At 44.8% G+C, this 27,790-nt stretch overlaps 2 protein-coding genes across 4 annotated transcripts in view; one reads left to right on the top strand and one right to left on the bottom strand.

Annotated features, from left to right (window-relative positions):
- LOC130275735 (actin nucleation-promoting factor WASL-like) overlaps positions 1-27,790 on the bottom strand; it is a 139,104-nt gene that overhangs the window by 55,284 nt on the left and 56,030 nt on the right. The gene's annotated exons all lie outside the window — the stretch shown is intronic.
- Positions 1,518-27,243, top strand: LOC130275736 (protein shisa-5-like). 2 transcript variants are annotated; one of them, XM_056524055.1, is made up of 5 exons: positions 1,518-1,686; positions 7,267-7,429; positions 17,438-17,559; positions 19,914-20,099; positions 27,063-27,243. In XM_056524055.1, the coding sequence occupies exons 1-4, from the start codon at positions 1,626-1,628 to the stop codon at positions 20,093-20,095; spliced, it is 528 nt and encodes a 175-aa protein (XP_056380030.1). In that variant the 5' UTR covers positions 1,518-1,625; the 3' UTR covers positions 20,096-20,099; positions 27,063-27,243. The 2 variants fall into 2 exon arrangements, with proteins under 2 accessions (XP_056380030.1, XP_056380031.1); XM_056524056.1 differs by having other exon boundaries at positions 1,520-1,686; positions 19,914-20,057.

Below are 27,790 nucleotides of genomic sequence, written 5' to 3'. Positions count from 1 at the left end.
AGGGCCCTCCCGCGGTGTCCTGTCAGCTGTTCGGGACGCTGCGATTTCACCGCGGCGGTCCCGAACAGCCCGACTGAGCAGCCGGGTCACTTTCACTTTAGAAGCGGCGGTCAGCTTTGAACGCCGCTTCTAAAGGCTTAATACCGCACATCGCCGCGATCGGCGATGTGTGGTATTAGCCGCGGGTCCCGGCCGTTGATGAGCGCCGGGACCGACGCGATATGATGCGGGATCGCGGCGCGATCCCGCTTCATATCGCGGGAGCCGGCGCAGGACGTAAATATACGTCCTGCGTGGTTAAGGGGTTAAAAACCTCTCCGTTGCAAAAATCTGGCCCTAAAGAGGACTCCAGTATTTGACAACTTACCCCCCCTATCCAGGGGCATAACAATAGGGAGTGCAGAGCTAGCAGTCACATCGGGGCCCTGAATCCTAAGGGTGCGTTCACACTGAGTAAATCAAGAGGAATTCACGCCGAAAAATTTAGGGGTGGAAAAAAGGAATTTTATTTTTGCGCCAAATTTTGCGCGGAAGTGCGCGCGGAAATGGGGGAGAAAGAAGTGAAGGGTTTTTATAGCCATTTCCGCGTGAATCCCTAAAACGATGTCGGGCGGAATTTTTTTTAACCATTTTTTACTATTGATTTCTGTTAGCGGATTCCGCTTGAAGAATGAACATGTTTTTTCTTCAATCGGAACGGAATTCAGCGTCGGAATTCCGCTAGCAGAATTTCCGCAGTGTGAACAGGACAGCGAAAAAGCATTAAAGTCAATGGGCAGAGAAGATGTAAATTCATTTGGAACGGAGAATTCAAGAGGAATTACTAGAGTAAAAGCTCATTTACTCTATAAGAGACTAGTATTACAAATGCCACATGAGGCTCTGTTGCTGATTTGCATTGGGCCCAGAAGCTACAATTTACGCCTTTGACCCTATCTCAGGTCTTGATGAATCTCCCCCCCCCCCCCCTCCCGCGATGATGTCACGCAATGTGATGTCACACGGCACCGTTATGCCGTATCACTTGACACCGCATTCCAAGGGTTTTGAAGCAGTGTTTTCCAACCAGTGTGCCTCCAGCTGTTGCAAAACTACAACTGCCATCATGCCCGGACAGCCTCCTGGGTAGCCCTATGCCCCGGCATGTGTGACAGTACCTCCCAGAGTGACAAGAAGCCATTGGTGCCTTTTTGTTTAATATGTTTTTATTTATTGTTATTTATAAATAAATGTAAAAAAGCCGACTTTCACCCACACAAAAAGTTTTGCTGTTATTTTAGTAAATAAGGGGAGGGTTTAATTTGTCATTGGCAACGGGTTATGGGTCTCAGCAGTCTGCAACAGCTGGAGGCACACTAGTTGGGAAACACTCCATTAGGGTCTTGTTCCCTTTTGTTTAAAGGCATTTACTTTATATTGGAAAGTGCAATAAAATATGTTTGCACCAATGTACTGTCACTAGTCAGAACAACACAGCATGGAAGAGGTTAACAGAGTGAGCTCCCCTCCCCATCCTCTTCTCCGCCCCCTGTCTCAGCTCCAGGAGGACATAGCAAACAGCTAAGGAAAGAGAAGAACAGAAGAGGTAGAAGAAGACCCTGTCCTGACCCTAAACCACATTCATCATGCAGAAAATAGAAGGGACTATTCTGCTCGCTGCCCTGTGCCTGGTGTGCATGCCAGTAGGTGGGTATAACTGGGCAGCCTGGCTTCATTGAAGGTTTATGGCATGCTAGGAGAACATGTGGCGGGAGAAGACTTCTCTTCATACCAGTATTTCCCAACCAGGGTGCCTCCAGCTGTTGCAACACTACTACGCCCAGCATGCCCGGACAGCCAAAGGCTGTCCGGGCATGCTGGGCGTAGTAGTGTTGCAACAGCTGGAGGCATCCTGGTTGGGAAATACTGCTTCATACAGAAAAGTAATGTAATCACAAAAGTGCATGAACGTATCATATGGTGTATACAGTATAATGGCTGCAGATACTTAGGGGGTAGTACTTAGCTCCGCGGGGTGCATGGTATTACTGAACAATGCATGTGACATGATAAACACTTCCGTATACCACGTCTTTGTCTCGGTTTGTGTCCAGGTCTTCCAGGTTGTCTCAACCACGCCCCTTTTCCCCCCGAACACTTTCCTAAACCGTGCATGGAAGCGGAAAAAGTGCGTAAAGTTCAGTTCACGTATACGTTTGACGTAATGGCAAAAAAACGTATGCCGGCGTAGACTGTGGCGGGCCCATTGAGTTTAATACACTGAATGTGGGCTAAGGGTACATTCACACGAGCGGATTTTCGCAGCGGATCCGCTGGTGAAGACCCGCTCTATGCTGTCTTTGCATGTGCCTGCTCGTAGCGGCAATATGCCGCTACGAGCAGACACACTGAAATGTGCGAGTCGCAGTATACACGCACATCGTGGGAGCTCTCTGCTTAGCTCAGAGCAGGGAGAGTGGCCGCGATGTACGATTACGCCGCACACATCGCTGCAGTGTGTCTGCTCGCCGCGGCGTATTGCCGCTACGAGCAGGCACATGTAAAGACAGCATAGAGCGGGCCTTCACCAGCGGATCCGCAGCAAAATCCGCTCGTGTGAATGTACCCTTTGGCCAGATTCACACTATAGGATAAATAAGAGAAGGAGCCATCCCATTTCTTCATACTTGCCACCTCCATGCCTACTATCGATAAAAGAACAGTAAGCGCAAGCATGGCGGTGAATAAAAGGAGGCGGGATGGCTATCCGTGGGCTCACTTGAGCTTTATTAATATATTAATAAAATCTCCATGCTGGAAAGGCTTATTGAGATAAAGCGAAGATCAAAACATGTACCAAGGAAAAGTTGACCAGTTGCCCATAGCAACCAATCAGATCGCTTCTTTCATTTTCCAGAGGCCTTTTCAAAAATGAAAGAAGCGATCTGATTGGTTGCTATGGGCAACTGCACCACTCTTCCTCTACACAGGTTTTGATAAGTCTCCTCCCATATGGACTTTACCCGTTTAGCTGCCGATTCATCTACTTTAAGGGTATGTTTACACGTACAGGATGCTGCGCAGGATTTGTAACTGCAGATTAGAAGCTGTGCTCAGTTATTTAGTTTACAATCTGCAGCAGAAAATCCTGCACAGGAACCTGTAGGTGTGAACGTCCCCTAAATGTGTCGGCACAAGTCAGTTCCTGTGTGGAACAATTCAGCAGTGTACACAGATTTAAGTTTTTTTTTCTTCCAGGTGGTTCTGTATACTGATGCATAAATAGAAACAGGAAATGTGATGCAAATCAGTTACATGGAAATATTAGAGATGAGCGAACTTACAGTAAATTCGATTCGTCACAAACTTCTCGGCTCGGCAGTTGATGACTTATCCTGCATAAATTAGTTCAGCTTTCCGGTGCTCCGGTGGGCTGGAAAAGGTGGATACCGTCCTAGGAAAGAGTCTCCTAGGACTGTATCCACCTTTTCCAGCCCACGGGAGCACCTGCAAGCTGAACTAATTTATGCAGGAAAAGTCATCAACTGCCGAGCCGAGAAGTTCGTGACAAATCGAATTTACTGTAAGTTCGCTCATCTCTAGTAAATATATTGTTTTCTCAGTGTTTCCCAGCAGAGTGTCTCTAGTTGTTGCAAAACTACAACTCCCAGCATGCCTGTCCGGGCATGCTGGGAGTCGTAGTTTTGCAACAGCTTGAGCCGCCCTGGTTGGGAAACACTGCCTTATCGGGGAGTCTATCTGCCTGTCTTGTTGAGAGGCCAAAGATGGATCTGATTAGAAAAAAGGAGATGACTGATGGCTGTTTGACTAAAGGACACCTGACAGCTTTTCCTTCCATCTCCCTCCTTATGCTGTTTACATCATTTTTTTTTATTACATTTTTTTGCATCCACTATTGATTTTGGTGGGGAAAAAAATAGCATAAAGTACAACTATCACCTCCGTACAAGCTGCACGCCTCAGCAGTTAGGGGCACAAGAAGATGGGACAGAAAGGACCTTTAGGGTATGTTCACACGGCAGAATGTCCGCAAGTAGATTCCGCAGCAGCAGAGTCCCATTGATTTTAACAGGATTCTGCTGCGCTGTGCAAATGTTTCTGAAATGTTTCTGGCGCGGAAATTTTAATTCCAGCGTCCGAGGAATGAATGGACACATCTATTCTTTCGGTGGACTCAGCACAGAATGCATTGCCGTCAATGAGACGGCGCATTCCCGAGTAGTCCTAGCGCTGGCCTTTCATGCCAGTGCCCCCAGTCTGCAGAATGTCCACATGGAGATTTTCTGTGTGGACATTCTGCCATGGGAACATAGCTTTAGGGTACATTGACACTGCAAAATCTCTAAGGAGTGTGAATGGACCTTTTCCTTACTGTGGTCGTAGGTTGTAAACTTACTGTATATCATGGCCAGGGATGTAACTATAGGGGGTGCGGAGGTAACAGTCGCACTGGGGCCCCAAGGCACGTCTGTCCCAAAAGAGACCAGTATTAAAAATGGCACATGGGGCCATGTTGCAGATTTTGCATCAGGGCCCAGAAGATACAATTTGCATCTTGGATTGTGGCCGTTTCCTAATCCAGCCAAACGGTCGGAGAGGTCGACCGAGTTGCTTTGGCATGCCTCCTCCCCACGCTGACCTGCTCCCAGTATGGAGGCCTATACATAAATCATGCGGATCAGGGAGGGGGTGTACTGCTGCAACATGGACAGTTGAGCTATAACTTTACAAACTGCGCCATAGTAAGTAAGGGCCCGTTTACCCTCCATAGATGACAATGCATTTTCATGTGGTCCTGTTGTCCACGGAATCTCCGGCCGAACGCACCCTAAAGGTACCGTCAGTCCCGTCTCCTCATCTCCTAAGGCGGCCAGCGCTGACTGAACCGTCCTCCTAGACGTCAATGTATTCTGCGCATATTTAGACAGAGATCATTCCTTCAGGGGCAAATTAGAATAGAATCCTATTGACAACAATGGGACTCTGCTGCATTGGAATTTCCGAGCGGAATTTCTAAGCGGAATTACGCTTTGAAAATTCCATAGTGTGAATGTGGCCTCTTGTTGTTTGTCAGTCCTACTGCTGTAAACTTCTGCGGTGTGTGTAATGTATGTCACCATTATGGCTCCGCAGGCTCATATTTCATATGCATCATCCACAGGCCCTGGAAATGGAGCACAGATGTGTGATCACACTTGTCGAGGCGCGGTATTAACTTTACAGGGTAGAAACAAATAATAATTTAGGATGATTCATTTTATCATAGCCTGCAGCATATTTTTTTTGCATGTGTGGGATGTCACTGCATTTTTTTATTTACACCTCCAAAAAGTATTCATAGTTGGTCATCGCAATATGAATCTGCAACAAAGGTATAAATTTTAAAGGTGTTGGTGCTGGGGGCAATTTATTAGAGCTGTGTTTCCCAACCAGGGTGCCTCCAGCTGTTGCACAACTACAACTCCCAGCATGCCCGGACAGCCAAAGGCTGTCCGGGCATGCTGGGAGTTGTAGTTTTGCAACAGCTGGAGGCACCCTGGTTGGGAAACTCTGTCTGTAGAGATCAGCAATAGCAGATAGTTGGAAAAGAGCTTGTTCATATTAAAGGAGTACTTCGGTGAAAACTTTTTTTTTATTTATTTATTTATTTTTTTTAAATCAACTGGTGTCAGAAAGTAAGTTTTGTAAATTACTTCTATTAAAAAATCTTAATCCTTCCAGTACTTATTAGCTGCTGAATACGACAGAGGAATTTTCTTTTCTTTTTGGAACACAGTGCTCTCTGCTGACATCACGAGCACAGTGCTCTCTGCTGACATCTCTGTCCATTTTAGGAACTGTCCAGAGCAGCATATGTTTCCTATGGGGATTTTCTCCTACTCTGGACAGTTCTTAAAATGGACAGAGATGTCAGCAGAGAGCACTGTGCTCGTGATGTCAGCAGCGAGATCTGTGTTCCAAAAAGAGAATAATTTCCTCTGTAGTATTCAGGAGCTAATAAGTACTGGAACAATTAAGATTTTTTAATAGAAGTAATTTACAAATCTGTTTAACTTTCTGGCACCAGTTGATTTAAAAAAAAAAAAAAAAAGTTTTCCACCAGAGTACCCCTTTAAGTTTGGCTTTCCTTTTCCAATTGTTCTGTTGATGCTTCTCTTTCACAGACCCATAGGTTTACAAGGGGGCTTTCGATATGGGGTAAAATTTTAAGTTTATTTTTATTTTAACAGTGCAGACAAATGGAGACTTTCTCGATACTTTGTCCTGTCGAACCGATTTGCTTTTATTGACTAGATATAGTTTTCCATCATATCTGGTTCTAACCCTTGTTTGGGACTTAGACGCATAAAATTAGTTTGGAAAGTGATAGTAAATACAGTGAAATGGGGAACTTGATCTCCTATTGTGATATACATATGGGGCTCAAAATAACTTTTACATGTGACGTTGACTCTCAAAGTGGAGAAGGTCGATTCTTCCCATGTTGAGTAACGTAGGAAGAAGTTGACCTTTTGCTTCTTCTACTTGGTTGACAATCATCTGACCCCATAATGTCCAGATGTGGCTAAAAAGACAAGATTTTTCCATTTCTTCACCTCAGATCAGCTCTAATGGAAGAAGACGGAGAACTGGAACAACATTATCTGATCCCTGGCGCCATATTTGTTCTTAAAGGGGTACTCCCGCCCCAAGACCTCTTATCCCCTATCCAAAGAATAGGGGATAAGATGTCTGATCGCAGGGGTCCTGCCGCTGGGGACCCCTGCAATCTAGCATTACATTGAGGGGGCGGGGCGTGACATCATATAGGGGCGGAGTCGTGACATCAAAATACTCCGTCCCCGTGGTCGGGAGGCATAACACTGACAGCCTCCAGCGCTTCCTGCAGTGCTTACAGGTGAGTGCTGCATGCTAGATTGCGGGGGTCCCCAGCAGCAGAACACCCGCGATAGGGCATAACATGTCTTGGGGCCGGAGTACCCCTTTAAATGGAGAAGCAGAAATAACGCGTGGGTTCTTAAAGTACTTCAGGATAGAAAAACGTATCCCCTATCACAGCGATTGGACCCACCGTAATCTCCTGCACGGCGCCCCAGCTCTCCTTCTTAATGAAGAATGTGGACCACGGGATAGAAAAACGTATCCCCTAACCCAGCGGCAGGGGATAAGTTCTATCACGGAGATCTCCTTTAACTATAAATGCTATTCTAATTTGAATATGCCTGACCATAGATTTTATTGACTTTAATTATTTTTGTTCTCCAGTGTTTGGCGATGACTGTGCACCTTATGTCGGATCTGACTTTGCACTCCATAGGGGACAGACGTGTATATTATCATTCTGTGCAGGAACTTGCACGGAACGGTACTGTGGCATTATACCGGGCACACAGCTGGACCAGGCCCAGTTCATGTGCGTTGTGAACAAGTAAGTATGGCAAATTTCTACCATTCTCTGCAGTCAAGTCCTGTAATATCATACTACACCACTGTAATATTATACCACACTTTTCCAGTTCTTGCCCACTTGACCGTTGACATCATGTTACGGTTCATTAGTGTCCCTGTCATCTGTATAAACTTTTTACATAACACAGAGACATGTGAAAAGTTTTCATCTGTCGGAATTCGGATGTTCAGACCACCACTGATTTCTAGAATGGGCTGCTGCTCCTCCTGTGTTGCTGCAGGAGACATCTTCTATGGTAAGAGCCCATTAACACGGTGGAATATCGACATTATGTGAGCAACAGGCGAAGGCAACAAGTCCTCTTTATAGAGGGCAATGCATTTCCAAGCGGATTCCGGACTTTGAATTTCCGCAGATGTTTCCGTTGCGGAAATTCTGCTTATTGCATGGTGCAGCAGAATCCCATTGGAAACAATGGGAGGCTGCTGCACCAGAATTTCCAAGCTGAATTTTTCTGCCAGATTCTGCTCGGAAATTCCTGACTCCTGCATTGAGATGGAGAGAGCAATGAATCAGGAGGGAAGCGCTCGGCTGCACCCTTTTCCCAGCTTGCTCTAGTGATCAGTGGGGGGTCTAAACGCCCAGATTCAAAACAATAAAATATGACATGTGAAAACTTTTATTTTATTTTTAATTTTTTTATGATTGGGAAATTTGAACACTGTAAGGTCAGATATTTTCAAAGCTTATATCAAACAATGGTGGAGATTATATTAGTACTGGCACTCCATGCCAGCAGGGCGCCATTGTCTCAACCAGTACAGTGTGTGCCAGCTTTTTCAATGAGGTGCACGCCCAGCTGTTTAATCTGCCAGTCTTAAACCAGTCAGACCTGGCCTTGTTTTACCAGTTTTTTTGTTTTGTTTTGTTTTTTTCTTTTATAGAAAAGTATTGGGATTGTGAATAGATAAATCTTGACTCAAATCCCTGGTTCATTTCATGGACTGTTTACTTTAGGTGCCACACCTACAGTAATGTCACCACGAACCACAATATGTAGCTAAAAATAAATATACTTTATTGGACAGAAAATATTAAAAACCACAACAGATGAAAAAAGACGTTCACATGGCTACCTTAAAGGGGTACTCCCATGGAAACTTTTTTTTTTTTTTTTTTTTTTAAATCAACTGATGCCAGAAAGTTAAACAGATTTGTAAATCACTTCTATTAAAAAAATCTTAATCCTTCCAATACTTTTTAGGGGCTGTATGCTAAAGAGAAATCCAAAAAAGAAATGCATTTCCTCTGATGTCATGACCACAGTGCTCTCTGCTGACCTCTGCTGTCCATTTTAGCAGAAGAAAATCCCCATAGCAAACGTATGCTGCTCTGGACAGTTCCTAAAATGGACAGCAGAGGTCAACAGAGAGCACTGTGGTCATGACATCAGTGGAAATGCATTTATTTTTTGGATTTCTCTTTAGTATACAGCCCCTAAAAATTACTGGAAGGATTAAGATTTTTTTTTAATAGAAGTGATTTACAAATCTGTTTAACTTTCTGGCACCAGTTGATTTAAAAAAAATTTTTTCCACGGGAGTACCCCTTTAAACCCTTAACGACGCAGGACATATATTTACGTCCTGCACCGGCTCCCGCGATATGAAGCGGGATCGCGCCGCGATCCCGCATCATATTGCGTCGGTCCCGGCGCTAATCAACGGCCGGGACCCGCGGCTAATACCACACATCGCCGATCGCGGCGATGTGCGGTATTAACCCTTTAGAAGCGGCGGTCAAAGCTGACCGCCGCTTCTAAAGTGAAACTGAAAGTGACCCAGCTGCTCAGTCGGGCTGTTCGGGACCGCCGCGGTGAAATCGCGGCGTCCCGAACAGCTGACCGGACACCGGGAGGGCCCTTACCTGCCTCCCCGGTGTCCGATCGATGAATGACTGCTCCGTGCCTGAGATCTAGGCAGGAGCAGTCAAGCGCCGATAATGCTGATCACAGGCGTGTTAAGACACGCCAGTGATCAGCATAGGAGATCAGTGTGTGCAGTGTTATAGGTCCCTATGGGACCTATAACACTGCAAAAAAAAGTGTTAATAAAGGTCATTTAACTCCTTCCCTAATAAAAGTTTGAATCACCCCCCTTTTCCCATAAAAAAAAATAACAGTTTAAAAAAAATTAATAAATAAACATATGTGGTATCGCCGCATGCGTAAATGTCCGAACTATAAAAATATATAATTAATTAAGCCGTACGGTCAATGGCGTACGCGCAAAAAAATTCCAAAGTCCAAAAAGCGTATTTTGGTCACTTTTTATAACATTAAAAAAATGAATAAAAAGTGATCAAAAAGTCCGATGAAAACAAAAATCATACCGATAAAAACTTCAGATCACGGCGCAAAAAATGAGTCCTCATACCGCCCCGTACGTGGAAAAATAAAAAAGTTATAGGGGTCAGAAGATGACATTTTTAAACGTATAAATTTTCCTGCATGTAGTTATGATTTTTTCCAGAAGTGCGACAAAATCAAACCTATATAAGTAGGGTATCATTTTAACTGTATGGACCTACAGAATAATGATAAGGTGTAATTTTTACCGAAATATGCACTGCGTAGAAACGGAAGCCCCCAAAAGTTACAAAATGGCGTTTTTTTTTTCGATTTTGTCGCACAATGATTTTTTTTTCTGTTTCGCCGTGCATTTTTGGGTAAAATGACTAATGTCACTGCAAAGTAGAATTGGCAACGGAAAAAATAAGCCCTAATATGGATTTTTAGGTGGAAAATTGAAAGGGTTATGATTTTTAAAAGGTAAGGAGGAAAAAACGAAAGTGGAAAAACCCTGAGTCCTTAAGGGGTTAAGCAGTAAAGTCACCTAACAATAAGAAAAAAATAGCAGCAATGGGGTAACAGATAAATGTAATATAAGACACCAATGAAATGTACAAACAACTGACTAAGCTATTGCATGATAATGCAAATGTAAGAAAATAAACATGCAAGGCGTTCCCGTGGTTCCCTTGCAGGTTTTGATTTAGTCCGTATGCATTTGCACTTTTACTTGCTTCTGAGATTTAAAGGTTTTTTTTGCACTTAAAGGGGTACTCCGTTGGAAACTGGCGGCGGCATCCGGAACACGAAAGCTTGCAGCATTTATAGTTAAAGGGGTACTCCGTTGGAAACATCTTATCCCCTATCCTTTGGATAGGGGATAAGATGTTAGATCGCTGCTGCCGGGGACCCCCGCGATCTCCGGCGGCATCAGGAACAAGCTTCCGTGTTTGTGATGTCAGGCCACGCCCTCTCCATTAATGTCTATGGGAGGGGGCATGACAGCTAGTACATAGTCATCACGCCTCCTCCTATAGACTTCAATGGAGGGGGCGTGGCGGCTTGCATCACCAGTCATCCGGAGTTCGCTGATGGGGTGCCACAGCGTAGATCGCGGGGGTCCCCAGCGGCGTGACCCCCACGATCTAACATCTTATCTCTTAGGGGATAAGATATTTTCAGCGGAGTACCCCTTTAAAGAAGTACTCCGGTGAAAATAAACTTATTCTTATCTCCAGGACGAGATCCCGGCGCTCTCAGTCGTCTACTGGCACACACTTCATCCATTTCTATGTCAAATGATGCCCGAGAGCTGTACTCGGGTCTTTTCGGCTTTCCCATAGAAATACATGGAGCATGCAGCATGCGCTCCTCACTGAGAATCCGGTCCTGTCCTGTCAGTTTTCACCAGAGATCTCCTTTAAACTTTTGTTTTTTTACATTTGCAGTATTGTTCAACTTAGTCACATACAGCTGTTTGGATGTTTTAGTGGTGTTTTATATTTTCTGTTACACCACTGCTGCTACTTTAGTTTTTTTGTTTTATAAAATGATTCTGTTGAACCACAACTCGCGAGCAATGTCCGATTCTTGGTCAATTTTTATTCATTATTATGGGAATTATATGAGAACTAGTCCTTTAAAGGGGTTGTGCGCTGCCCTGACTTTCGGAGCTCCGCTCACAGCGTCCGGAAGTTCATTACTCCGAACGCTGTGTGCAGGCTTCCGTGTTCGCGGTCGCCGGGCGTGACATCACGCCCGGCCCCTCGTGACGTCTCCCCCGCCCCCTCGTGATGTCATGCCCACCCCCTCTACCAAAGTCTATGGGAAGGGGGCGGGACAGCGGTCGTGCCCCCTTCCCATAGACTTTCGTTGAGGGGGCGGGCAAGATGTCACGAGGGGGCGGACAAGACGTCACGAGGGGGCGGGCGAGACGTCACGAGGGGCCGGGCGTGGCGTCACGCCCGGCGGCCGCGAACACGGAATCCAGCACACAGCGTTCGGAGTAATGAACTTCCGGACGCTGTGAGCGGAGCTCCGAAAGTCAGGGCAGCGCACAACCCCTTTAAATGACATTTACCCATGACTGAGGCATCACATGTAGTGGTTGGTTCTGTGCTTGACACTTAAAGAGTACCTGTCATGATCTTAATACATTATTAAAACTCCCCAGTTCACACCCCCCCCATCATAATAAACCACCACCTGCCTTCATATTTTTTATTTTTGTTATTATTGTGCTGTATATTCTGCTCAGTCTTGGCCACTTCCACAGACTGAGAAGGAGTGTTACCCAGCAGGCGTGACATCATCTGAAGCCCTGCTGGGAACAACCTTTGCCCTCTCTCTGCTATGCTGCTCTGAACACACAGCCTAGAGCAGTTCAGTGTGTGATGAGCTGTGATTGGCTGAGACCACACCCCTTCCCCCGCCCTGAACTCTAACTAAACTCTACAGCACTGTTTCCCAACCAGGTTGCCTCCAGTTGTTGAAAGACTACAACTCTTCCTTCTCTACAGTCCAACTCAGCTCAAAGGGAAAGTGAAATATTCAACTCTATACACTGTATACACTGCGCTGAGCTGAGGCCCCACCTCCATTCCCTGACTTTTGTCTCTGCCAGGCTGCTGCAGTAGACAATCTGCAAGCAGAACTGCAGGCAGGAGCAGAAGGAGAACCCCTGGTGGCCAAACTTTTAGGGGTTAATTTAACATATAAAGTAAAAAAATATTAGCAAAGCAATTCCAATAGGCTAATCTATAATATATTAAATTTAATGATGGTGACAGGTACCATTTAAAAAATGGACACAGAAATTGTTGCCGATCATTCTTCCAATAGTCACTTTTTCTGATTGTGATACTGGGCTTTATGCTGTTGTCTGGGCCCAAAAGTGCACTTTGAATTAATGGACATGTTGGTCACTAGTCTTATTCTGTTGAGCAAAATATGGGCTGGGTAGAGGCTTGGAAATGACTGTTCTCGGGCATAGACAATTGTACCTCCGGACACAGGCCTTTCTGCCTGTGACAACCATCATCTACATAGAAGATGTAGTCTGGATTGTCTGGCAGAGTGACTTTGTGGTCTACTGTGGCTGACCCTCTACTGGACCTGTTTTTTTATGATTACGTACAAGTCATCGGTCCCTACTCCCATTGAGTCCATCTTCAGGCGCATGTCATGTGTATGAGCCTCATACTGTAGGCTGTGAGGGGGTGACTTACACCATGTCTACCAGTTTTATATTTTCTCTTTAACATGATGGTAAGCCTTGAGGCAACATCTCCGACTGTATCAGGTTTCCATGTTCTTGTGCAGTAATAAAGGGAATTGTCTGGTGGTGTAAAAAGATAAAAAAAAAAAAAAAAAAAAAAAGTCATACTGGCCTACTCTGATTCCCCGCAGCTACTACTCTAACACTTCCAGTCCCTGCTTGTTACCACATCTTCCTGGTTCTTGTAAGGCACTAAAACTGACACAAACTGTGCAAAAACTGTCCGCTCAGCCAGTCGCTCACTGTGGCGGGACACCGCAGCGGGCACTTCCTGTGGGGATGATGTGTCACAGGAACTAGGAAGAAGCAGAGGACCAGGAGCATAAGAACAGCAGCTGTGGAAGATCATGGTGGGTAAGTTTTATCAACATTTAAAGTCTTTATCCCCGAACAAGCCTCTGGGATAAAAAAAATAATAAATGCTCGCTGGGTTTCTGCTGATTTCCACTTCCCGGTTCCATTCACTTCATATTGGTGCTGTCAGTTTTAGCGCCTGATATGCTAATGGGGGCTCATTAACCACCTCAGCTCAGTTCTCAGTGGGGGAGTGACATCTTGTTCAGAGCGGTGGGTAACGCCCCCTTGACAGTCTGTAGACATTGTTGCACTGGATGGATTGTCAAGGGGGCATAAACCTTTGCTCTTAACAAGATGTGAACCTGAGCTCTCCGCTGTTGGGTAGTGGCTGTACAGTACACAGTCTAGACCAGTGGTCTTCAACCTGCGGACCTCCAGATGTTGCAAAACTACAATTCCCAGCATGCCCGGACAGCCAACGGCTGTCCGGGCATGCTGGGAGTTGTAGTTTTGCAACATCTGGAGGTCCGCAGGTTGAAGACCACTGGTCTAGACCCTCATTTAAAAATTGGGTGCCAAAACTTACTGCATCAGTAGCTAGTGTACAGTGGGGGCTCTGCATAGGAGACAATGGGCAATGTTCTTGGAAGAGGTCAAAGATCCTCTATATAATCTGCACATTTATCAACTTCTTTTGTCTTAAATTTGCTTACTGTTGTTTTTTTACTTGTGTTTTCTCTAATTTTGTTAGCCGCCATATCCCCTCCTATGCAGCCTATCTTTTAATACAAGGAATAAATCCTCTATTCATATTGCACAAATAGGTTGCTTGTCATTAGAGATGAGCGAACTTACAGTAAATTCGATTCGTCACGAACTTCTCGGCTCGGCAGTTGATGACTTTTTTTTCCTGCATAAATTAGTTCAGCTTTCAGGTGCTCCGATGGGCTGGAAAAGGTGGATACAGTCCTAGGAGACTCTTTCCTAGGACTGTATCCACCTTTTCCAGCCCACCGGAGCACCTGAAGGCTGAACTAATTTACGCAGGATAAGTCATCAACTGCCGAGCCGAGAAGTTCGTGAAGAATCGCATTTACTGTAAATTCGCTCATCTCTACTTGTCATATTTGACTGAGATTATAATTTCTCTGCTGCTAATCCCTGCATGTCTCTGAAGCCCCTTGCTCCATTCCACTGAATAAATTGCCCCCCAGGGATGAGTAGGGAAGCATTTTTGACTATCTCCCTAGTCTTCTTCCGGAAAACATCTGTAAAGAATTAACTATATTGTCTATATTCATTTTCTCCTACTTTTTAACTTTTATTTTTTTTTTTGCTATTCACCAGATTCACCTTCCGAGGGCAGAACTCAATAGTTGCACTATGGCCCAGATTTATCAAAATGTGTGAGAGAAAAAATAGTGATTTTTTTCCCACAGGAACCAATCACAGCTCAGCTAACGAGCTCTGGTAAAGTGAAAGCTGAGCTGTGATTGGTTGCTGTGGGAAAATCACTCTGTTTTTTTTTTTCTCTCACACAGTTTGATAAATCTGGGCCTTTATCTTTTTCTGTAGGTTTATAGGTTTTGTAAGTTCAGTCTAATATTATTTTCCAGTGAAACTCAATTATATATCATATGTATGGCCGCTCACCATGCTGGATTTTCTCAAAGGTTAGAGTTTAAAAACATTACATAATATGATGTCTAAACCAGGACGTATAACTTCTGCAGTGACTGAATAATAATGCCTCCGTATACCCGATAAGCCTCACCCACCGAATCAAGATAACAAAAGAGACCGGAACAATGTTCCGGATTCTTCTCCCCCACCACACTAGCCAAGATAGCAAAAGCTTGCATCCAATTAGAGAACGTCTGCGGTATCAGTCGATACCGCTGACGCTCCTCCTCCTTCTTTTTACTAGCCTCCGGCTTACCCCTATCCAAATAAAAAATTTCCAGCGGAAGGAGGGAAAAAATCTCCACGTATTCCCTCTTCCAAATTTTTTCCCTCACTTCCGCCTTCAGATGAACCCCCAGGGGACCCTCAAAACACACATACACCTCCCCCCGGGCAGTGTCAGCCAGCCGCACATCCGTCCCCCGCACAGCAATAGTCCCAGAGGTCCTCCCAGCAGAAGAAGCTCCAGCCGACGCCACACCAGAAGAAGCAGCACCAGCCGATCCAGCAGCCACCTGTCCAGAGGCAGTAGCCACCGCCATGCCAGCAGCAGCCATAGCATCATGGGAAGTCTCTCCGGCAGCTCCAAAGGTCCCAGGCACCACATTATCCTCATCCTCAGAGTAAAGGGGAATGGATCCCCCGTCATCCAGCAGCACACCATCAGAGTCACTGACGCCACTAGGGGCGGGGCTAGCCGCACCACCCCCGTACTGTGAGCCCACCACGTGCACCTCCGCTGCAACAATCCTCTGCCCAGGGCCCTGGGAAGCCGCCGCAACACCCTCTCCCATTGCCTGTGTAATTGCCAGGCCTGCAGACTGTCTCCACCCATCAGCCGACAGGGGAGCGCGATCGCCGACAGCACGTGATGTCCCTCTCTGCATGGCCCGCCCTCCTCCGGATGCCTCACGACCAGGGTGGGCCGCCGATACAAGCTCCGCGCGCTGTAAGCGGGTAACGGCTCCCGCGCGCCGACTGGACTGGACTGACTTGACTGAGACCGACTAGATAGACTTCACCCAGTTTGTAGCTTACCAAGCTTTGACTTGGACCTGGGGTGTAGTGGACTTGTGGCTGCGTGGTAGACTTCAGGCCTCCTCAGGACACCAGACACTCTCTCAGGACTTGACCTCACTGCAACTCAGCAAAGACTCAAAGAGAAAGAGGAAGCTCCACCCAGGGTTTATAGGGGGGAGACTCTGGAGGGGTATCATAGGTCACCCAGTAGGTCGCATTGTCACTGGTACCTTCCCTGGTAACAATCACATGATAATAATACTTAAAGGTATACAACAATATATGCACATTATAATGGAGAACATAGGCACTTAAGGTAATATATAGGACAAAAGTACAGGGAAGTCACGAAATGGAGTCTGCCTGACAGGGCAGCAAGGGTACAGGGGTGCAACTCCTGTACTGGGCCACCACATGTAGGTAATGTATATACCCTTTAATATTTAGAAGAAGCCACCAGTTGGTAGATATGTAGGGAATACCCCCTATTAGATAAATGCCCCCATTAAGTAATTTTCTCAATAGGAAGGACAGAGGCAAAAGAGGAAAGGGGCTCTTTCACACTGTGGACATTGGTGGAATTCTAGTGGCTGAACAGCTGCTTAAATCTCTGGCGGTAGCACTGTGCTGACGTCATAGACAGCAGTGCAGTCCGGTGGAACTCCGCCTGAAGAATGAACATGTTAATTCTTTGGATGATGTCCATTCCAACTGTGATTCTGCAGTGTACACAGTGCAGTAAAATCTCATTAAAAACAATAGGAGTCTTCTGCAACCAAAATTTCAGAGTGGCATTTCAAAGCAGGATTCCAGTCAGAAATTCCATAGCGTAAACCTAGCCATAGGGATACAAATCATGTCCATGGTTATATGGGAGCAGGGTTTGCAACACCTTGTAATAAAATAAAAACATTTTCTAATATATTTTAATAAACCCCCTTTTCCCATTTTTAAATCCGAGTCTAATCCCAAAAAATATACAATTATTCATTTTTGGTCACCTCACATCCTGGAAAAAATTTAACAAAGCGATCAAAAGCGAACAGTCCCATTGACACCAAGATGGCACCGTATAAAAGTACAGGTCATGCAAAAATGAGCCATCATACAGCTCTGTAGAAAGAAAAAAAAGCAAACGATTATAGGGGTCAGAATATGGTAATTCAAAGCATTCTTATTTTTTGTCTTTTTAAAAGTAGTAAAACATAGAAATTATATCAATTGGGTATCACTGTAAGTGTACTAATCTGCAGAATAAAGATAACTTATCAGTTTTACTGCAAAGTGAATGGCACAAAAATAAACATTGATAAGGAAAGAGGTTGAATTGAATGGAGAGACGTAAACAATGGATACATTCAATACTTTTGTTTTTCTTCTTTACTTTTCTTTTCAATAGCCTTTACTTTGTGGTTGGATGCGGCGCTGTAGTCGCCTTAATACTCATCGGTGGAGTTATCGCCTGTTGCTGCAAGTCACTCTGTGTGTGCTTTGGGCTCTGTTGTCCACAACGTTCACCTCGTAAGTAAATGCATACTTGAAGCAATGTTGCAGTGTTTTAAAGGGGTACTCCTGTGGAAAACAAGTTTTCAAATCAACTGGTCCCAGAAACAGATTTGTAAATGACTACTATTCAAAAATCTTAATCCTTCCAGTACTTATCAGCTGCTGTATACTCCGGGGGAAGTTGTGTAGTTCTTTCCAGTCTGACAACCGTGCTCTCTGCTGACACCTCTGTCCATATCAGGAACTGTCCAGAGCAGGAGAGGTTTGCTATGGGCATTTGCTCCTGCTCTGGACAGTTCCTGACTCGGACAGAGGTGGCAGCATAGAGCACTGTGGTCAGATTGGAAAGAACTACACTACTTCCTCTGCAGCATACACCTGTAGTAGATGTCGTATATGGTATCTGTCTGAGCATGCTGGGAGTTGTAGTTTTGCAACAGCTGGAGGCACCCTGGTTGGAAAACACTGCTTTAGAGATTCATGACAGCTTATGCTTGCAGTTTATAGCATTCAGGCTTATAGTTTCACCAAGAAATGTTAACGTTCTTATCCTATCTTTAGCATTTATAGAATATCTATGGTGTATACTGTAAATGCCTAATAGGTGTGGGTCCCACCCCTGGATAAGAAATGTATATTTCACCACAGTGCTCTCTGCTGCCACCTCTGTTCATGTCAGGGATTGTCTGGAGCAGATGTTTGCTATGGGTATTTGCTCCTATTATGGAGAGTTCCTGACACTGACAGAGGTGGCAGCAGAGAGCACTGTGGTCAGACTGGAAAGAACTTCACAACTTCTTGTGGAGCATACAGCAGCTGAAAAGTACTGGAAGGATTAAGATTATTAGTAACCCCTTAACTACGCAGGATGTATATTAACGTCATGCGCCGGCTCTGGCGATATAACGTAGGGTCACGCGGTGACCCCGCATCATATCGGGTCGGTCCTGGCGGCCATCAACAGCTGGGACCTGCGGCTAATGCCGGACATCACCGATCGTTGTGATGCCCGGTATTAACCCTTCAGCCACGGCGATCAAAGTTGATTGGCACGTCTGAAGTGAAAGTGAAGTTGTCCTGGCAGCTAAGTGGTGCTGTTCGGGACCGCTGTGGTGAAGTTGCGGCATCCTGAGCAGCTTGCAGGACACAAGGGGGATCCCTACCTGCCCCCTTTTCCCATAAAAAAAAAAATTATAAAAATATAAACATATGTGGTATCGCCGCGTGCGTAAATGTCCGAACTATGAAAAAATATTGTTAATTAAACCGCACGGTCAATGGCGTACACGTAAAAAAAATTCCAAAGTTCAAAATAGAGTATTTTTGGTCACTTTTTATACCATAAAAAAATGAATAAAAAGCGATCAAAACAAAAATGATACCGATAAAAACTTCAGATCACAATGCAAAAAATTTGCCCTAATACATCCCTTATATGCGGGAAAGTAAAAAAATTATAGGGGTCAGAAGAGGAAATTTTTAAACGTATTAATTTTCGTTCATTTAGTTATGATTTTATCATAGGGTAGGGTATCATTTTAATCCTATGACCTACAGAATAAAGAGAAGGTGTCATTTTTACCGAAAAATGAATTGCGTAGAAACGGAAGCACCCAAAATTTACAAAATGACGTTTTTAATTATTTTTTTTCAATTTTGTCGCACAATTATATATATATTTTTGGAGTAAAATGACTGATGCAATTACAAAATAGAATTAGTGGCGCAAAAAATAAGCCATCATATGGATTTTTAGGTGGGAACATTGAAAGGGTTATGATTTTTAAAAGGTGAGGAGGAAAAAACGAAAATGAAAAAAAATGAAAAAACGGCGAGTCCTTTAAAGGGGTACTCCCGTGGAAAACTTTTTATTTATTTATTTTTTTTTTTTTAAATCAACTGGTGCCAGAAAGTTAAACAGATTTGTAAATCACTTCTATTAAAACATCTTAATCCTTCCAATACTTTTTAGGGGCTGTATACTAAAGAGAAATCCAAAAAAGAAATGCATTTCCTCTGATGTCATGACCACAGTGCTCTCTGCTGACCTCTGCTGTCCATTTTAGGAACTGTCCAGAGCAGCATATGTTTGCTATGGGGATTTTCTCCTGCTCTGGACAGTTCCAGTTGATTTAAAAAAAATTTAAAAAGTTTTCCACGGGAGTACCCCTTTAAGTCCTTTAACTTTCTGGCACCAGTTGAGTGAAAATTGTTAGTTTACTCTGTAGTCCCTCTTTAACACACAACATAGTTGGACCTTAAAAAAAACTTTAAAAAATTATTTTTATAGTCTGACTTTTTTAGAATAATTTCAAGAAAATGTAAGTTCAGTCCTTTTTATAGTGTGTTAACTCTTCTTCTTTCTACAGATCATGTGACCAGCAGCATGGCTGTCACCAATGTTGTTCACCGTCAGCCCCTGGTGCAGATACCGTATACCACATCTACTACAGGGTACATGCCCGTAGCAGGCCAAACTGTGTACGCTGGGCAGTATCCACCACCATATCCAGGTGAGGCAACTGGCTTTGTCAGTCACCCGACTAAATAAGGTGGTAAGTAAGCTTTAGTTACTATGCTGCACTTACAGGCATGGCCACATATACATTATCTGGACAAAAATATTGGGAGGTGCACATATTGGGGGAATTTATCAATAGTGGTTGTGGTATGCATCTTTTGTTAGCAATTTTGTATTGTGTTGATTTTGTCAGGCATGCGCCAAATTTATCAATTTGGCGCATGGCATGTGGTAAATTTGGTGCAGATTAAATAGCATCCATTAGTTGCTCTGCACAGACACTTTTCTAAGTGTGGGTTGGGGTTGCAGCTATTATAAAAGATGTGCATAGTAAATTTTTGACCACTGCACAATCCAATCCAAAAACTGACTACTGTACAAACTACTCTATTTTAAAAGATGCATACTTTTGATGCAAAAGAGGACTGTGCAAAAAATAGACAAAAAAAAAACACACCTCCAAACATGATGATAAATCCCCCCCCCCCCCCCCAACATCTTCAGGAGTTTTTAGAAGATCCCACTCTAAATCCATAGGCATTTATATAGAGTTGGTCCCCCCTTTTGCAGTAATAACAGCGTCCACGCTTCTGCGAAGACGTTTCACAATGTTTTGTAGGTGTCTGTGGGAATTTTTTCCAGATCAGACACTGACGTTGGAGAGGACCCGATTCACAATCTTTATTCTAATTCTAGGCTGTGTGTGGGCCAGTCAAGTTCTTCCACGCCAGACTCATCCAGTCATGTATTTAAAGAAAATCTCTGGTGAAAATTTACTCCTGTGGATAGTGGAGTAGCTGATCACGGGGGATCCGACCTCTGGTGCCTCCTGCGATCGCCGGGCTGCAGCTGGCATGCGCTGCATTAATTTCTATGGGAGCATCGAAAGGACCTAAGTACAGCTCTCGGGCATCATCAGCGCTCCCATGGAAATGAATGGAGTGCGTGCTGTTTACCGGTAGACAATGACCGCAGGGGGCCCCAGGGGTCAGACTCCCTGCGATCAGCTACTTATCCACTAACCACAGGAGTAAATTATTGCCTGAGATCTTCTTTGAAGACATGACTGGATGAGTCTGGTAGACTACACATGCTCCTTACTGATCTCCCGTCCTGGAGATCGCGGGGGGCCCCAGCGGTTGGACACCCTGCAATCAGCTACTCATCACCTATCCTTTGGTTAGGGGATAAGTACATTTTCATCAGAGTACTTCTTTAAGGACCTTGCTTTGTGCAAAGGGGTTCAGTCCTGCCGGAACAGAAAAGGGCTATACCCAGACTGTTCCCAAAAAGTTGGAAGTATACATTTGTCCACGATGTCTTGGTATGCTAAAAAATTAAGATTCCCTTCACTAAAACTAAGGGGCATCAGCCAACCCCTAAGAACCAATCCTATTGCATTATTTTTCTCCCATCAAACTTCACAGTGGGAACAATGCAGTCAGGCTGGTAACATTCTCCTGGGCATAATGCAGTCAGGCTGGTAACATTCTCCTGGCATTCACCTTACCCAGACACCAGAAAAGCGTCAATTCTTACTCCACAGAATGCGTTTCCACTGCATCAGATTCTATTGCTACCATTCTTTACACCACTCCATCCAATGCTTGGCATGACTAGGGGATATTATAGCTGCTATGATCTGCACCAACAACCCCTCCCCAACTATTCTTCTACCCCTCTCCAATAAAGACTGAGACAAAGTGTTGGTGAAAAATGGCCACAGCAGCCCAATTTATTAACAACTCAATTAAAACATTGTAACAATAGTTATAAATAATTTGTATGAACATCATACATAAAAAAAAACAGGCAAACAACTATCCTTGAGTAACATTAGTGCAGTAGAAGGACCTGAAGGCACCGTTTTTACTAACCTAAGAGCCTGCTACTTAATCCTAGCTGTGGATCACCTGACCCAGGAGCACCAATTGTGCTGCCCAAAACCTTCCCTGGGGCCCAATGCCCACAGAGACTTTACCACCAGACTGGGAACCATTCCCAGCACACCTCCATACTCCGATCCAAAACCTCCATGTTGTCCACTGATGCCTCCAGATCCCACTCCTGACCCCACTGCTGAGACAGACAGACATCAACAAGGGCGGGCAGGAACTTCTCTGGCCACGCGCCGACTGTGTCCCCCCTTCCGCCACCAGCAGTTTAACCCCCACTTAAGCACTCCTAGCTATGTGACTAACTTCCCTCTGCCCTCCTGTTAACCCCTTCTTGTCTTCTGTCTAAATCCACACCTTAACCCCTTGCATACCTACATAATCCCCCTGTCATGTGCCCCTCCGATCCTATACTATCCCTTCCAGAGCCTCCTTTGTGCTGGGTAATGTACGGCTCACATGCAGCTGCTCAGCCATTGAAACCCATGCCATGAAGCTCCTGGTGGGCACAGTTCTTGTGCTGATTTTGGAGCTCTACAGTTATTGACTCAGCAGAACGTTAAAGACATTAAAGGAGTACTTCACTGAAAAACATCTTATCGTGGGGGACCCCCGTGATCTCCAGGCCGGCAGCAGCAGCATCCAGAACAGAAAGGCTTGGAGCTTCCGTGTGCATGACGTCAAGCCTCGCCCCCTCCATTCATGTCTATGGGAGGAGGTGTGACTGCTACATAGCCGTCACGCCTCCTCCCATAGACATGAATGGAGGGGACGTGGCAGCTGTAGTTCTCAATAATACCACTCACACCTGATGGTGGAAGATCTAGGAGGGAAGAAATTTGATGAATTGACTTATTGCAGCGGTGGCCCCTATTACAGCACTATACTAGAATCCAGTGAGCTCTTTAGAATGACCTGTTCCTTCATAAATGTTTGTAGAGGCAACTGCATTGGTAGGGACTGGGTTTTATACACATGTGGCAATGGTACTGAATGGAACACCTGGATTCAATGTATTAGAGCTGGGGACCAATACTTTTGTCCATATAGTGTAACATTCTGTAGTTACTATGTGGGCTTCTGTAATGTGCATGCTGCATGTCTATATAGTCATCATTTATGTGAAAACTTTCATGTTTAACTCATATCAGCAGTCTTGTCTCTGCATTCCACAGCATTAGTCACTGTTTTTTGGGCCTCATTATGGTAAGCCTTGTTACCAAAACCAGCTTTGAAACCAACAGAAAAAAACTATATGATGGACCCCCAACCAAAAGGAGGCCTTTAATAAAGTTTAAAATTCTGTGTGTGCTCATAGCGTTAGGCTGTCTAGTCTAAGATTACTGTCTAAGAATTAGTGGAAGTCACCTAGGAGTTTAGTGACCTGTATTAACGCATAGGCCCAGATTTATCAAACTGTATAAGAGAAAAAATAGTGATTTTCCCACAGCAACCAATCACAGCTCAGCTAAAGAGCTCTGGTAAAGTGAAACCTGAGCTGTGATTGGTTGCTGTGGGAAAATCACTCCATTTTTTTCTCTTATACAGTTTGATAAATCTGGGCCATTGTGTGTGGCTTTTATACGGTCATGAAACTTCTTGGTGACTTTTAAAGGAGTAGTCCAGTGGTGACTCAGTGGTGAGCAACTTATCCCCTATCCTAAGGATAGGGGATAAGTTGCAGATCGCGGGGGGTCCGACCGCTGGGGCCCCCTGCGATCTCCTGTACGGAGCCCCGACAGCCTGCGGGAAGGGGGCGTGTCGACCTCCGCACGAGGCGGCGGCCGACATGCCCCCTCAATACAACTCTATGGCAGAGCCGAAGCGCTGCCTTCGGCAATCTCCGGCTCTGCCATAGAGATGTATTGAGGGGGCGTGTCGGCCGCCGCCTCGTGCGGGGGTCGACACCCGCTATCTCGGCGGAGAGCCGGGGCCCCGTACAGAGAGATCGCAGGGGGCCCCAGCGGTCGGACCCCCCGCGATCTCAAACTTATCCCCTATCCTTAGGATAGGGGATAAGTTTTTCACCACTGGACTACCCCTTTAATGCTGGAATTTACTGAAGGGTGTACCTTTTCTCATATGTGATATATGATTTAAGTTTCCAATTCTAGACCATTAGGCCATAACAAAGTGGTTAGTGGGTGAGATCTTCTTTTGAAAAGAAAAAACATACTTTTTGGAAGTTTTTTTCAGGATATCTTTCTAGTTATAAAGGGGATGTCCATGATTCAGCTCCCTGATGAAGCTATATTTGTGTTCCACAATGTTTTTTTTGGAGAAAGGACTGGCTCATTTATTGGGTACCACAACTTTCATCAGTGGCTTCCTGAAAGAGATACGTGGGAAGCCACAGCCACCAAAACCAGTTGTTCTATTCAAAAATAGATCTCTGTCGCCACTCCGCTTAGCTGATATGGAAGCTGACCAGTAGCTTCAACTCTTAAACAGCTCGGGGCAAGCACCATTTTGGATACTAAACTTTACCATTGCCAAATCATTCCCTATGTGTTTTTAAAGCTCTTGTTGTTGGACAATTACACATTGGTTGACTTTACACTTTGAAAAATAAGTTGCATGTTGCCATCTTAACTCACAGCACATGCTCTGTTGGTGATCCAACTTTAGACACAAGCTGTGGGGGAAGAGGGCATGCTGTAAGTCCATGTCACTAAAGTGGTGGCCATTTTGAATGCCACTGTCTTGGATTGAACTTAAAGGGTTATTCCGGTCCTAATAAATCTTATCCCCTTTCCAAAGGCAAGGGGATAATATGTCTGATTGCGGGGGGGGGGGGGGGGTTCCCCCTGCCATTCAGCACCCCCCTTTGCGAGCTCTCCGCAGCACTGGAGGCTCAGAGTGTTCAGCGTGACGACCACGGGGCCGGAGTATCATGACATCAAGACTCCGCCCCCGTGTGGCGTCACGCCATGCCCCAACCCCTCAATTCAAGTTTATGGGAGGAGATGTGATGGCAGTACCTCTTTTTAAGTTTTTAAATTTGGAAGGTAGGTGTGTGACACATCAGACACTAGTAAACAATTTTGTTCTTCACGTTAACATAAAGTTATAGGTTCTTGTGTTAAAAGAGTGGTTTTATGTGAAACCAGAAAATCCAGCATAAGAATGTCCTTTCTTCCATTGCTGGATATACTTTCACTAAAACATCTGGCTGAATGCTAGCACATTTGTTGGAAATAATCAGGAATGAAGGAAACAGGTCTTCATCTAACAGCCTTGCTTAACGGGCTGTCAATGATTAAAGGTTCCACCATTCTGGTACCTGAAACACTGCAACATGCCATGACTTTAGATGAGGTAACCATGTTGGGTCCCTATTACATGAGGCAATTATCACTATGTGTAATAGGGCAAGTGAACAGTGGACAAATGATCAAATGCTCGTTCATCATCTGGTCGCTTCTTGTTTTACTGGTTAAAAACCATTGTTCATTTTCTGCTCATCTCTCCATCTAGTAGGAGATGTGTGGCCGATGAAAAATGGCAGCATAGGCCGGCATACGGCGGCCATCCAGCAACCGTCCTAGCTACTATGCCTGCACAATAGTGAAGACTTGTAATAGGCACATTCTACAAATTCTGACGGTCTGCATTGTCCTCGGTCTGGCGTTGCAGCATCTGAATTTTTATGGGAAGGGAAAATTCGATGAACTGTGGCATGGATGACCCCATTGTGGTGAAGCCTCGGGGTGCGATGGTGTGGTATAGGGGGCAGATGTTGTAGCCCAGGGGCAAGGTGTTATTAACCGCTAAATGTTCGTGACACCAGGACGTGGTTTTCCCAGTAACCACCCGAACGGTAGTACCACAGCCCTAGGTTAGGAAGGGCAATAATAGTCCAAGACCAGGTAAGGGTTAACGGTAGCTTTTACTGAGGTAGACAGATGGAAATTGTCTTTACAGCTAGGCCAGGATCCCAGAGTGGTGGCCAGTAACACAGAAGGACCTTGCAGCTTGCTGGGACTTGTAGTGACTTTCATAGACTTTAGTTCAGCCACGCAGACTATAATAGACGTGACTTTAGGCTTGACTTTAGACTGGACTGGGTTGTAGGTAGTGACAGCAGACATAGACTTGACTTACTGGAATTTGTCTGTAGGTGGGGTGGCTTGAGGCCTCCAGATATGCTGGACACTAGCTCTAAGACGTCTGGTCTTTTCTGTTCCTCAAGATCTAAGAGAGGGATTGTAATGGCTGCCCCGCTTATAAAGGGGGGCTGAGCCAGAAGCCCATAGGTCAAGCTGCAGGTCACCTGGTTAGCTGGTGCTCTCTGGGTAACAAACACATCATGTGAACACATTATCATGTGACTAACTCAAAGGTCATTAAAGGTCCTTTATACATAGCATACATAACCCTATACATTACATGTATTGTTATGGGGGAGACACTGCAGTAGAGCCCCTAGGACACAGAGGGACTCAACCTGACAGGGCCTAAGTACTGTACGGGACATCACACCATGGTCCAGAGACAGACTCTAAGTGCTGTGTTGAATAAGGCCAGGACATCGGTTGCTGTTAAATCTATAGTGGTTTTTGGTCACCCAGCTTTTGGTTTATTGTTGAAAGAACGTGCTTCTATTAATTTGCCAAGAGGATTGGAGACTGGGGGGGGGGAGGGGTTGGGTATTGGGTTGAAGTCTTCTGCGGTGAAACATGTGCTTTGTTTACCATCATTCACATCACCACTGTAGAAGTAAATTCACCGTTATACAGCAAGAATGAATAACATTATCATGACCTAAAGTACATAATTGTTCTTCTCGTTAAGTTCTTTACAAGTTTGAGTACCAAATCTACCTTGCCACATAAACTGAAGTTGTGACCAACATGGCAGCATTCAAGGTGGCCGCCATGATGGTGAAATCCCTACACCTTTGGTCTAAAATTAAATCAGCATCTGTGCAATCCTTTTTCAAGAGTGCAAAGAAACTACACTGTGTATTCTATACAGATAGTAGAGATCATACTGAGGAGGGGTTCCCCCACAGATCTGCAGAATGGTGGTCAATAGGGGTCAATGACATATCAATTTTATTTTTGCCTGTGTACAACACTTAATATGTCTTCTTCTTACAGGAGCGGATAACAAGGCTTTTGAAGAAACACCATAACAGTATCAGTTTTAGGGTGGATGGACAAGTAATACTACTGCATCTTATATAGACAAAAGTTAAATCTCTTTTTTGGTTCAAGGACTGTCTGCTAGAACTATGTGTTTTTATGCTACTTTAAACATTTATTTTGTTTGTGGGGGGGGGGGGGGGGGGGGCAAACGCAACAAGCCAGTGGTCAACAGTGTAGAAGAAATACGGTATATCCAGAAATCTATGGAATATTTACTGTACATGCCCATAAGCCCTCCCAATGTACACCGCCATCATAGGGCTGCAGGATATGCCACTGAATAGGCATATAGAAGGATACATCACACACAGGGTCCCCACTGGAAGAAAACAAAAAAAAGCACACTGCGCAATATACTGTACTTTTGTTTACTGTATAGTGTTCTAATGGTGTAGCATAGTCTACTAGACTGCTGCATATTTCATGCATTATACCAGCTTTCGGCCTTTGCTGGGCTAGTGGAGCTTTATGGAACGCCATTAGATTTCTACCCTGTAAGCATTGGGGGAGATTCATCGAACCTGTCCAGAGGAAAAGTTGCTGAGTTGCCCATAGCCCAGATCGCTTCTTTCATTTTTGAAATGTCCTCTGAAAAATTAGAAGCGATCTGATTGGTTGCTATGGGCAATTCAGCAACTTTTCCTCTGGACAGGTTTTGATAAATCTCCCCCATTGTGTAC

The sequence above is a fragment of the Hyla sarda genome, chromosome 6 (assembly GCF_029499605.1).
Source record: "Hyla sarda isolate aHylSar1 chromosome 6, aHylSar1.hap1, whole genome shotgun sequence".
Lineage (NCBI taxonomy): Eukaryota > Metazoa > Chordata > Amphibia > Anura > Hylidae > Hyla > Hyla sarda.
Note: the sequence above shows the minus strand (reverse complement) of the source record. Positions and strands in the feature narration are given on the sequence as shown.

Bases quoted from the DNA above. Each gene is read 5' to 3' on its own strand.
- LOC130275736 (XM_056524055.1), top strand. From the start codon at position 1,626: ATGCAGAAAATAGAAGGGACTATTCTGCTCGCTGCCCTGTGCCTGGTG. The intron at 7,430-17,437 runs GTAAGTATGGCA...TCTTTTCAATAG, and splicing joins TTCATGTGCGTTGTGAACAA to CCTTTACTTTGTGGTTGGAT. The intron at 17,560-19,913 runs GTAAGTAAATGC...TTCTTTCTACAG, and splicing joins TTGTCCACAACGTTCACCTC to ATCATGTGACCAGCAGCATG.